The 11537-nt window shown below is 47.2% G+C and overlaps 1 protein-coding gene across 3 annotated transcripts in view; it reads right to left on the bottom strand.

Moving 5' to 3' along the window:
- Window positions 1-350: 350 nt before the first annotated feature.
- Window positions 351-11537, bottom strand: part of ahdc1 (AT hook, DNA binding motif, containing 1) — an 18738-nt gene continuing 7551 nt past the window's right edge. Inside the window, exons 2-6 of one of the 3 annotated variants that reach the window (XM_068333473.1) lie at window positions 8700-8894; window positions 7112-8414; window positions 5155-6860; window positions 3233-4982; window positions 351-2786 (exon numbers count right to left, since the gene is read on the bottom strand). In XM_068333473.1, the coding sequence (XP_068189574.1) occupies window positions 3239-4982; window positions 5155-6860; window positions 7112-8296 (4635 nt within the window). In that variant the 5' untranslated portion in view covers window positions 8297-8414; window positions 8700-8894 and the 3' untranslated portion in view covers window positions 351-2786; window positions 3233-3238. The remainder of the gene's footprint in view (window positions 2787-3232; window positions 4983-5154; window positions 6861-7111; window positions 8415-8699; window positions 8895-11537) is intronic. The other 2 variants (XM_068333474.1, XM_068333475.1) reach the window with 2 other exon arrangements.

Raw genomic sequence — 11537 nt, 5'->3', positions numbered from 1 at the left:
CATCTGCTCCTTTTAATTAAAGCAAACTTTATCACCATCCTCTGTGTATTTAAATCTGGTGGATCTGGATTTTTTATTTATTTTTTTTGTGTGTGTGTGATTTTCACCAAATTTCACACACATATACTGAACCTTTAAATATAGCTTTTTTTATTTTTCCCTTTTCTATTCCCTGGGAAATTAATGAAAAAGTTTATCTTATCCTTTTAAAGAAAGTGAATAACAATCCTGGATTTCATTTTTCATCTGAGTCAACCCCAAAGTTTAAGGAGGGGGTGTTAAATTTGGCCTGTCCTTCCACCTAGTTTCATGGATATGCACTCAGCAATTTTTGCATGATCCAAGTAAGTAAAAAACAAGCAAACAAAAAAGCTACAGCTATAAATATAACTTTGTTCTTGATTTTAAATAATTACAAATGATCTTATTTTGGTGTCTTTTAGTGTAGATAAACTATTCTTCCTACTGTGGGTTAAAAACACCCAAACTGAAATGTTTTATCCCAGCTGCTGAGTAAATATTGGACCTACCCTGTGCCGGCTTTTCATCAGATGGGAAGTAATATAAGGTGTAACAAGTTTATGTCAGCTCTGCTAATCTTTATTAGTTACCCAACTGAAAACTATGTGAAGCAAGGAACAACAACTCCTTGCTAATATTAATATAGAAAAAATTCAATGACTTCACTTTGGGTGTGTCTGAGCCTGAATTTCTACTTGCATGCACCTCGGTGAGCAAAAGCAGAAAAAAATAATGTTCCAACTGATTAATGTTGTACAGCCGCCTGTTGCTGTTTTTTTTTAATTCAGAATAGAAAATCATCCATTATCAGCATAAATCTAAAAAAAAAAAAGAAGAAAAAAAAGAGACAAATCTGAAATGGAGCTTTTGCCCTGCTGCCTGTCTGTGTCTGTCATGTTGCGCTGATGAGAGCGCGTGTTCCCCTCCACCAAACAGTGGAATGTCACAGCAAACACAATTCCTCCGGTCGTGTCTGTGTCTATTTAGTCAGCCTGTTGACAAACTATACACAGTATGCAGCCAGTAAACTCCACCCATCTGCTTTCTTTCTCTCTCACTTGGTCTGTCTGGCACTCTCACGCATGCACACAAGCTGCAGATGTACAATATTTGCTCTATTATAGCAAGTTTTCCCTGTGAGGCATGAAATGAGCATGGGGTCCCACTCCCTGTCTCTGGTACCACCAGTCTTCACGCTGAGATTTAATACATTTCCTTATTTGGAAGAGGAATTTGGAAACCATACATGTTTGTGCATTTTCTTTCAGAGGATTTAAAACCTCCGCTCTTTTCTAATTTCCTCAGTCTGGTTTCTTTCCCCACAAACATGTCCTCCCCTCTCCACCATCCATTCCTCTCCTCCCCTCCCTCCCTTTCACTCCTTGTCGAATTCTGTCCTTGATTGAACTTTCGCAGTCCCAGACAGCCTGGGCAAAGCCCAAGACTCACCGAGGCTCTAAAAGACACACAAACCAGATTTACCAATGGCAAGAACAGAATGTGTATTTAAATATTTTGCACCTCAGATACATACATGATATGTAACAGACAGATATACATTTTTTTAATCACAAAAACCACTAAACAACACAAGACCACAGAAAAAAGAAGGGAGAGAGTGAACAAAAAAATGAGGCCCCGCCAAGACTTTTAGCGTCTAGGGATTCACTCCTTTTGACCCCACATCCACACACACAGGCACACACACACACTTGCACACACACACACACACAAGCGTGCACACATACAAATACATGCGTTACTGCAGTCACGCAAACACGCCCTCTGCTTCACATTCACGCACAGAAAACAAGAGTCTCTTTGGGGCCGTTGTGTGATTTCCATGTCTCTTTCCCTTGTAGTTAAAACAGCAAAACACAGGATGTTGGATCTCCATGCTGCAGTTCCCCCTCCCCCCCTCCCAGAGCAGAGAAACCATGGCAGAACACTGAGGAGGAGATGTTGATGACGGACCTTCAGAGTGAAGAGGGGGCCCCTAGCTTGAAGCTGGAGTTTATGTACAGATGCTGGTATTTCAAGAGCTGAAATTGGTTTAATCCACTTTTCTCTTATGGTATATGATACAAGGAGTGCACGAAGTGGGATATTTGCGAGGCTTGTGGTATTTTAAAAAGTTAATTTAGGCTCAGTTCAGGTTAGGGCACAAGACACAAATCCAGGGTTAGTGCAGACCACAGCTGCTGGTTTAGCAGAGAAGGGGAGGTTGAAAGAGAACAGAGAAACAACGCAGAAAGAAAGCAGTGTGATCCTGGCTTCTCTGTACTGCAGATGTACAGAGCAGGACCAAAAAGATTTGGTGATAAACAGACTGCTGTCAAACAGAACCGGAAGTCACAACAGGACTCAAAGGGATGAGAAAATAGGTTTGTCTCTGTCCATCAGCATCTGGTAGTCATCTGGCAAGCTCCTTTCGGCAGGTCCCTCATTCCAGCATAGAATGTGAGTACACATGTACAATGTTACATCGTCATGTTTAGGTAGTGGATCAATCTGCACATATGTAACTGTGTTTGTGTGTATTTGCGTTTGTGCATGCTTGAGCATTTAAGTTGCGCTTGATCTTGATTGTCAGTGCTGGAGAATTAAAGCTTTACTGTCCAAAGTTGGCAGCTAAATTCTCACCCTTCATTTTTTTTACAGTCTCTCACAAAGAAGTCCTCTTAGCAAAAAAAAGAAGAAAAAAAAAAGAAAAAAAAGAAAGAAAGAAATGTTCGCTAATCAGTAAAAGCTTGGGTTGAATGCTCCTGGAAGAAAACAGAGGGAGAGAGGAAAAGGTGAAGAAAGGCAGAGCAATGTGAGAGTCATATTTTTTTACAGTGGTGTCATAAAATGCAGACCAAACCGTGAGCCTATTTAAGCAGGTCTCTATAAACATACTGTCATGTAAGTAATGCCATATTTCCGTTGTTTGATTTTGCGCTGAGTGTGTATGTGTGCGCTGTGCTGTTGAATTCATTTTTACTTGAACGTAAGCGTTTTGACATTCTTTGGCAAGTTTATTTTGAGACACTAGCTACCATAAACACAAATCTATTCCTCTCTAACTTCTATTAAACAATAACCAGACTTTCCCTCCACCAATTAGATATGGCTGCTAAAGAAACAGGTTCATCAACATACTCTGTTGGAGTTCCTGTGATGATCATCTATTGGTGTCACTTTTTGCATGAAAGATTAAAAAAAGACTGACCTGCTATTACAGACTGGTAACGCTGAAGCTATCATCATTGGCTGGGTCCAGAAGCTGGCACAGCACCCCACCTCCCTGAGCCGCCTGGGAGGTGTAGCAGTGTCCCATTCCTTGGTAGGATTGATGGGACAAGGAGAAGCCGCTAGCGTCGTCCTGATGTGGTGAAGAGTCCAGGGGAGGCTTGGGGTAAGGGGAGTGTGGCAAGGGGCCCTGGCGATGGCCTGTGCTCATGGCAAGAGGGGCAGGGGCCAGATCCCGCTTGTGGGGGGGCACGGTCAAGGGAGGGCTGCACTCCTCGTAAAGCACAGGTGTTGAGTGGGAGTGGAGGCTGGAACTGGGGTTGGAGAGTGTATGGGAGGAGAGGTGAGAGTTGGGGTTGGTGTGTGCATTGTGGTGGGGGTGATTGTTGGTTTGAGGGGTTGAATGGGAGAGGGGGTTGCTCTGAAGGTGTGAGGACGAATGGGTGTTGGTATGTGAACTCAGGTTTGCGTGGGGTTGTGTGTTGACATGGTGCGCGTCATGAGAAGTTGGGTTAATATGCGTGTTTACGTTTGGGCTAGCAAGAGGATTACCGTGAGGACTTGTGTGTTGGTTGTTGTGTGTGTGCACAGCTGTGTTTGTGTGTGCACTGTGCGAGTGTGGGCTAGGGCTGCTACTGTGCGATGTCTGTCCGTACCAGTAGGGGGAGCTGCAGTAGCTGGGAGAGTCATACTGTGAGAACTGTGGGTCTTTGGGAGGGGGGCGGTGAGGGGGGCTGAGAGCTGTGCCGCAGTGGGGTGTTACGCGGGGCGAGGGGGAGCAAGAGGGGGAGAAGGTCCTGGAAGGGACTGGGTGGTAAGACTGGGGTGGAGGAGGCGTAGGCTTAGGAGGGTACGGAGGAGATGATACACTAGGGGAGAGGGAGGAGGAGGACTCCCCAGGGTACAACGCTGGATATCGCTCCTCTGACGAAGGCGTAGAGGGGTGGGCAGAGTAAGGGGAAGGGTACTCACAGGGGTCCTGGAGGTAGCTGGAGGGCATTGCCGGATTGGAAGTGGCCAAGGGTGAGAGGCTACTACTGTCTCCGCTGTAATAGTCCAGCCCCTCCTGGAACAGCCCAGAACCCTCTGGACCTCCAGAAGTCAATGCCCCCCCTGCTCCAGATGAAGAGGCAGCTTTGCCCCTGCCTTTGGCTCCAGACAGTCGTTCTCTTTGACAAGGAGACAAACCACCTCTGCCTCCTCTAGACCCTCTCCCTCGTCCTCCGACCCCTCCCCGTTTAGGTCCAGGTGTAGGTGTCGGGGAGGGACTGGATGGGGAATCGGAGTGTAAAAAAGAACCTCCTTCTTTTTCAGATTGCAGTTCAGTCCGTTTCCTGCGACCACGGCCAGGTTTGCCTGTTCCCCCACCTTGGAAGAGAACATTTTGGCTCCAGTTATAAGACGGCCCTGAAGCACTCTCATGCCAATCCATCATCAACTTCTCCAGACTGGACAGACTTGATTGACTGCCTTCTCCACCAACAGAAGCAGTCTCGTTGTGTTTGTAGTTGCCACCTGAGGAGCTGGGTCCTCCACCGGTGGCAGCTGTCCCAGGATGTGAAGAGTCGGAGGATGATTCTGACAGACTCTCAGGGAAGGGTTGCCGTTTCGCCTTCTGGGGGGTGTAGTTGGAGATATCCAAGATGTCTTTGGACTCATTGGAGCCATATTCACCGTAACCGTGGAAATGATGCCCAAAGTTATCTGGGGACCAACCACCAAAAGCTTGTCTATATGAAGAACACAAACAGAAATATGGCAAGATTTAATAGAAATACTGAAAATATAAATATTTGAGCAACACATGAGGAACACTTAATCACCTAAACTTCATGAAAAGCTTTTCCTTACTCAACCATTTAGAATTTTAATCAATTCACTATGGTGTCATAATTGACTTACCTATAGCTCCACTGATTGGAGTTGTACTGTTTGAAACCCTCTGGAGAGGAGGAGGAGCTGAATGGACTACTCTTCACGACAGACATGAACCCCCCTCCTGGAGACGTGGGTCCTGTCGATTCCCCCCGCACCACAGAGGAATGACATGCTCCAGGATACCCACCAAAGCCTCGCTTGACTGCTGCCTGGTAGCTAGAATAACTCATCTGAGCGGCGGCTTTGCCACTGCCGTGTCCTGATCCATATGCAAAGCTGCAATCAGAAGATCTCTGTGGCACTGCAGGAGACGAGGAAGAGTAGCCAGGGGAGTAGTGACCATAAGAGGCCAAATGGGGTGAGCTAGGAGAGCGTGAGAGAGTAGGAGGAGTGGATTTAGGATAGCTAGACGTAGTGGGTGATATTTGGGCCAGGCTGCCATAGCTGAATGGAGGCCTGGCTGAGGAGCAATGTGCATGTGCTGAACCCTCCCCCCCACCACTGTCACTCTTGGTGCTCCACTTGGGGAATGCAGGAGACCACCTGTGACCAGTTGCTGGACTGGATGGCTCATATCCAGGGGTAGATGAAGCTTTACGGGGGTCTGACTGTGAGGAGATGTCCAACAGGTCTGAAGAATCATCAGAGTCAAGGAGTGAGCGGAAATATCCAGCAAAGAGTCCTTGTGAGTCCTCACCAGCTGGCCCAACCCCTCTGCTTCCTCCGGACCTGCCAAAAGACCCTCCCCTTCCAAACTCACATGAGGAAAACCCCCCCCTTGAAGATCCACATAACTGATACCCACTAAAACCTTTCTCCTTGTCCATACTCCCATCTTCACCCCAGCCACCTGCCCCGTTGGGCCAGTCCTGCCCCATGGGCATTCGTTCCCCTTTAAAAACACCATTTTTTCTCACGCGTCTCTTTCTAACTACTTTCTCTCCCCCAGGCTCAGTTCCAACGATTCCTCCCCCCCTACCAACCCCACCTACACCCTTTCCCCTTTTCCTAGGTAATCCATGCTCAGACAGTGGGCTTGGTTTTCGCTTCTTGCCAATGGATTCAAAAAAGTCACTGAAAGTACTCTTATTGCGCACAATGCCCCCAGCCATTCCTGCCCCCCTTCCACTGCCCCCTCCTCTGCCACCTCGGGGGCGTCTGGACCCTGTGAGCCGATGGAGCAAGGTTGATATTCCAGGGTTTTCCAAGGGAGTATGAAAGCTTTCTGGTTCACTGGGTGTCCAGCAGCGAGGGGGAGAGGAGCGTCCGGTGGTCAGGGGTTGGCGGTTTAAGAAGGCCAGTTTGGATAGAACATCCCCATACTCTGCTTTCACATCGTTAGTATCATTAACATAAGATGGATAAGGACAGGGAAGTTTAGTCCGACGTCGCCTTTGAAGCTTTTTGGGCTGGTCTCCATTCCCACCAGCGTTCCCAGTACTCTGAGGGTCTGCCGGTATTCCTGGCAGAGCTTGTTTAGGTGGTCTTCCACGCCTGCGTTTGAGAATAACAGGCAGTTCTCCAGGAGGGAACATCACCATGACGCTCTTCCCATTGTTTTTCATGCGAAGAAGGGCAGTGGGCTCTCGAACTCCCTCCGAGCCCTCCAGAGCGCCATCGTGGCTTTTGTCCATCCCTGTGACCGTTTCCAAATTTGAAATCTTGTAGCTCTTCTGTCGACGGCTAAGGCTGACGGGAATGCGAGCGACCTTGACAACAATCCTCCTCACCTGAAAGTCAGAGATCAACATAAAGCATAAGTAATTGCCAATAAAACTCTATTAATATATATTAATATGTGTAATATGAGGGAGTTACCATCCTGCAAGGCTGTTGAAATTATCGATACTGCAATGCTTCTTTAAACATCAAATTTTTTAAATAATCTGCTATCTTTTCCAAGCATTGTTTGCATTGCATCAACTTATAAAATCTTGTCATTAGGACAAGGTCAGTACAGTATAATGATGAATTAACTCACGCCGACAAAACGCCCACGTTTCCGGTTATTCGAAGGTGTGGTCCCCAAATTCGAAACACGTTCCTCCTGTACACTGAAAACAGATGCAGGACCAGTGGACGTATTTACAAAAGGGAAAGGAGTGGCACTGCGATGAGTTATGGATTGGGCTGCTTGACGCTTTTTCATGACACTTTTAGGAGCTGCTTTATGGACAGATTTCAGTGTGGGCCTAGACCTTGATTTAGGTCCTGGTCTATGCCCGACTCTGGGCCCCGGTTTGGGAACAGCTTTAGGAACAGGTTTTGGTATCGTGAGAGCCAAAGCGATGTCTGTAGGGCAGGGAGTTGTGGGCAGAACAGCCTCCACAGATAAATCTTCTCTCTCGCCAACAGCCACTTCCTCCTCTTTAACCCTCCAGATCTCCTCCAATATTTCAACCTCCTCTTCTCTTTCTTTGCCCGCTTTCCTCTCTCCATCCTCTGTGCCTCGGCGTAAACGGGAGGATTTGCGCAGATGACAAGGGAAGCGGGGACGACCGGAGCTGCGGAGTGCGTACTTCTTCTCTGCCTCCACGGGAAGAGAAGAGGAGTCTGGGTTTGAATCCGTCGGGACATGACAAAAGGTTGAGGGTGTCTCTGTCTCTGCAGTGTGAACAGGAGTTGCCAGTTGGTTGGTGGAGCCAGGGTGACTGCCAAGTGCCAAAGACAAGGGTTGAGGTGATGTTGTGTGTATGGCCTCTGGTGTGGGAGCTCTGGGTTGTTCTAGTGCTACAGAGCCTGTATTTGCATTCACATCTACGTGTCCACAATTGTCTATATGTGGCTGTGAAGCAGTCTGTGCATGCACATCCGGGTCTATGTGCGTTTGCATGTTTCTAAGTGTCTCTGGGAATGTCTCAGCAGTATTATGAATCTCGTTCTGCCTTCGCCAGCAGCTGCTGTATCCCAGCCTCCTCTGCTGATGGAGGCCGTTGGCCAAGGCGGAGGGAGACGGGGAGGTAAAGTTGTTGGAAGTCACTGGAGCCCGTCCATCATTCGAGGGACCCTGGGACCCCTCCTGGAGCCTGAGCTCCCTGGTCCAGAGCTCAGCCTCTGCCAGCCCCTCCAGCCCTCCCACACAAGCTTTTCCTTCTGCCTGAGTCCCAACAAAACCCACTGGAGCCCCAGTTTGGACTGAACGTAGGTGATCTGACAAGCCACTCATTCAGTGGATGGTGTTGCTGATACTGATGGGAAAAAGACGGTGATGCTTCTGCTGTATGACAATGACGGTAGCGTCTGAGCAGCTGTTTTCCTTTAAGGGTTGGCAAGAAGATTCAAACCTATGAAACAGATATAAAAAATGTCAACTACATACAGAGGTCATGAATAAAATACAGTAATATGTTATTACGTCATTAAAGAATCTAAACTCCTTGTGAACATATTGTAAAGCACTAAACACTGTAAATACAAAAATCAAACATTTGCAGCTCCAATGAAATTGTGATTGTTGGACGGCATCATCAACATTTTTGGCAATGGGCCATAAACCTAATCCATAATGCACTCTACTTTATTAACTGTCCCACCCACACGGCAGCATAACAACATTAGGCCTCATTTACCAGACATATCCTGCTCGATTGGTTGCTTTTACCGAACGGTTGTGGAGCCGATTCTGATTTTGATTCTGAGTTGAGCCTCACTCTGTCTGCCTGACTGGCTCTGTTCTGCAGGGGATCATTGGGTCATCAATACTGCAGTGGAGAGCTCACATACTTCTCTCTCTCCCCTCTGCTCCTGTCTTTCGCCCATGGTTGCTAGAAGGCGATAAAGAGAGAGACAGACAGACAGACAGACAGACAGAGACAGACAGGGGAAGGGACATTGAGGGGAAGAAGGTGAGAGGAAGATAAAGGAGGATAGAAGAGGGTGGAGCAGAAAGACAGAGAATAAGAGATTAGTACATGATGTCACAGCACGCATCAGACCAGACTAGAATCAGTATTTTGGTGAGGGCTGCACCATCTCACACCAGAAGCAATCATTTTGGAAGATGACTTGCAATATCATTTTTTAAACTCTAATCACAGCGAGCGTTTCATTTCTATCCGCACTATCAGATTGTAGGCACACATGAGCAAGTCACACTTTATCTACTATCTCATGATGATGACGAGCAGATTAGATCTGGAATTGTGAGCGAGGATCTGTCGTAAAAAAAAAATTTTTTTTTACATGTCGTTAAAATGCACAAATGAACAATTAATAATGTGGAATTGCACACACACACACACACACACACACACACACTCACGTACTGATACTGCATGCCATATTTCACCAAAAAGTATTCAAGAGCATTACAAAGCACTCGACTTTGAGGATGCTTACCCGATTGAAATTGTTTGAGTAATAACAGCCACCAGGGGGAAGCAGAGAGGTGATGAAAAGAAAGGTGTTAAGAGGATGGAGAGATGAAGGTGACAGAAAGACAGGAATGATGGAGGGATTATAGAAAACCCCAGAGTGGAGGAAAGATGGAAGCACAGACAGCCAGACGACACAGAAGTCTAAAAGAAATCTGGACCACACGTGCAACCAGACGCACACGTGACTGTGAGCAGGCACACAATCAAACAAATACAAGTATTCCTGCCACATTCCTTCACATATGTGAGTAGCGGCTGGCTCAGACACTGTACCTCGGTTTCCACACACAACACAATCCAACCAATCGACCCTTTTTCCTCCAACATATGGCTGCGATTATAGCAGGGTGGAGGAGAAAAACGCTGAAATGGGTGAGAAAACATGGGTGAGATGGGAGGTGAAGAGGGACAGACCGATTGGAGAGTTGGGGGAAGAATTGCTAAAGGAGGCGAGTGGAGGAGGAAGAGGAGGAGTGTGAGAGTTTTGGGGCTGAACACAACCTGAACATTGTGCTGCTCTGAAGAATGACACAACTGGGACAGACACCCATGGAGATGAACACTCACACAAGCACATACTTTCTTTAACCCCTCACCCACCCCCTCTGGTATAACCGAGAAGCTTGCCCCCCCCCCCCCCCCCACACTGCTCTTCTTCCCATTCTGGTTCTCACTATTTCTCTCCTCTAATTAACAGCATTCATTAATTAAGCCTCCGTCTGACCAGCATGTGAGAGAAGGAGAACAACACATGCTTTAATTAAACATTGCTGCACATGTGCTTATAGACACACATGCACACTGTCACTCACCGAGACGCGCACACACACACACACACACACACACACACACACACACACACACACACACAACACAAAGACACATTCAAATATGCCCCCACGGCTTCATCCTCCCACACACTCACACACATCGATTCTCTCATAAAGACATACATGTCACACACACAAGGCACACACACACACACACACACACACACACACACACACACACACACACAAAAGAAAGACACACACAGGCAAATATCTCTCTCTACTGTGCTCGGCGGGGGGCATTTTGACAGGACTAAGATGCCAGCCAATCCAACACTCCTACTATGATTCATTGTTTAAGCGAACACTCCTGGCATCAGCATCATTTCAATACATTCAGCGTCATGTGCAGGAAAAGGCCTTTTGGTGCATTTTGCGTTGTTTTTGTTGTTGTTGTTGTTGTTGTTGTTTTGGGGTTTTCTTTACTATTGCGTCTGTGAAAACAGTGGATAGCGTGTGCGCCGCTCTCACGTGACAATCTTTTGAATCCATTCCACCAAGAGCAGCTCCCGTATGAATGATTCTTGGAAAACATTTTGTCATCTGCGTATGAAAGTTTTTTGGGTTGTTTTTTTTTGCTGTGGGCTGCAAAGAAAGGCAAAGATGCAACATGTTCAAAGAGTTCACTGAGAAATTAGAGATATGAACCAGCAATTCTACAGTTTTGGGCTGTTGCCCTGATGTGCATATAGTCTGAGGGGAACAATCAGTCTGTACACCGTGGCTGTACAGCAGATCTATTCTCTCCCCATCTATCTCACTGTGACAAAGGCTTGCAGACTCACAGGCCTGCCAGCAGCTACCCTCAATGAGGAACTAGACCCAGCGTGTGTGTGTGTGTGTGTGTGTGTGTGTGTGTGTGTGTGTGTGTGTGTGTGTGTGTGTGTGTGTGTGTGTGTGTGTGTGTGTGTGTGTAATTGTGTCTTCCTGGGTGTATTTCTAAAAGCACTCACTGAGCTCTAACGGGTGTGCAGTTGTTGCTAAGAGACAGGCAGCAGCACCGAAACAGCATGGGGGGGGGGGTGTGGGGGGGTGTTGTAAGAGAGGGAGGGTGGGGGGGGGCATGGAGGGGGGGGAGAGAAAGAGGTAGTGCGAGAGAGAGGTGGTGAGGGGAGGAAGGGGAGGAAGGGGGGAGGGAGAACTCCGCTGAGACAGATAAGAAGAAGTGGGGAGGAAAAAAGACAGAGGGGCAGGGGGAGAA

The sequence above is a fragment of the Antennarius striatus genome, chromosome 14 (assembly GCF_040054535.1).
Source record: "Antennarius striatus isolate MH-2024 chromosome 14, ASM4005453v1, whole genome shotgun sequence".
Taxonomy (NCBI): domain Eukaryota; kingdom Metazoa; phylum Chordata; class Actinopteri; order Lophiiformes; family Antennariidae; genus Antennarius; species Antennarius striatus.
The sequence above is the reverse complement of the archived record's forward strand: the minus strand, read 5'-3'. Positions and strand labels throughout refer to the sequence as shown.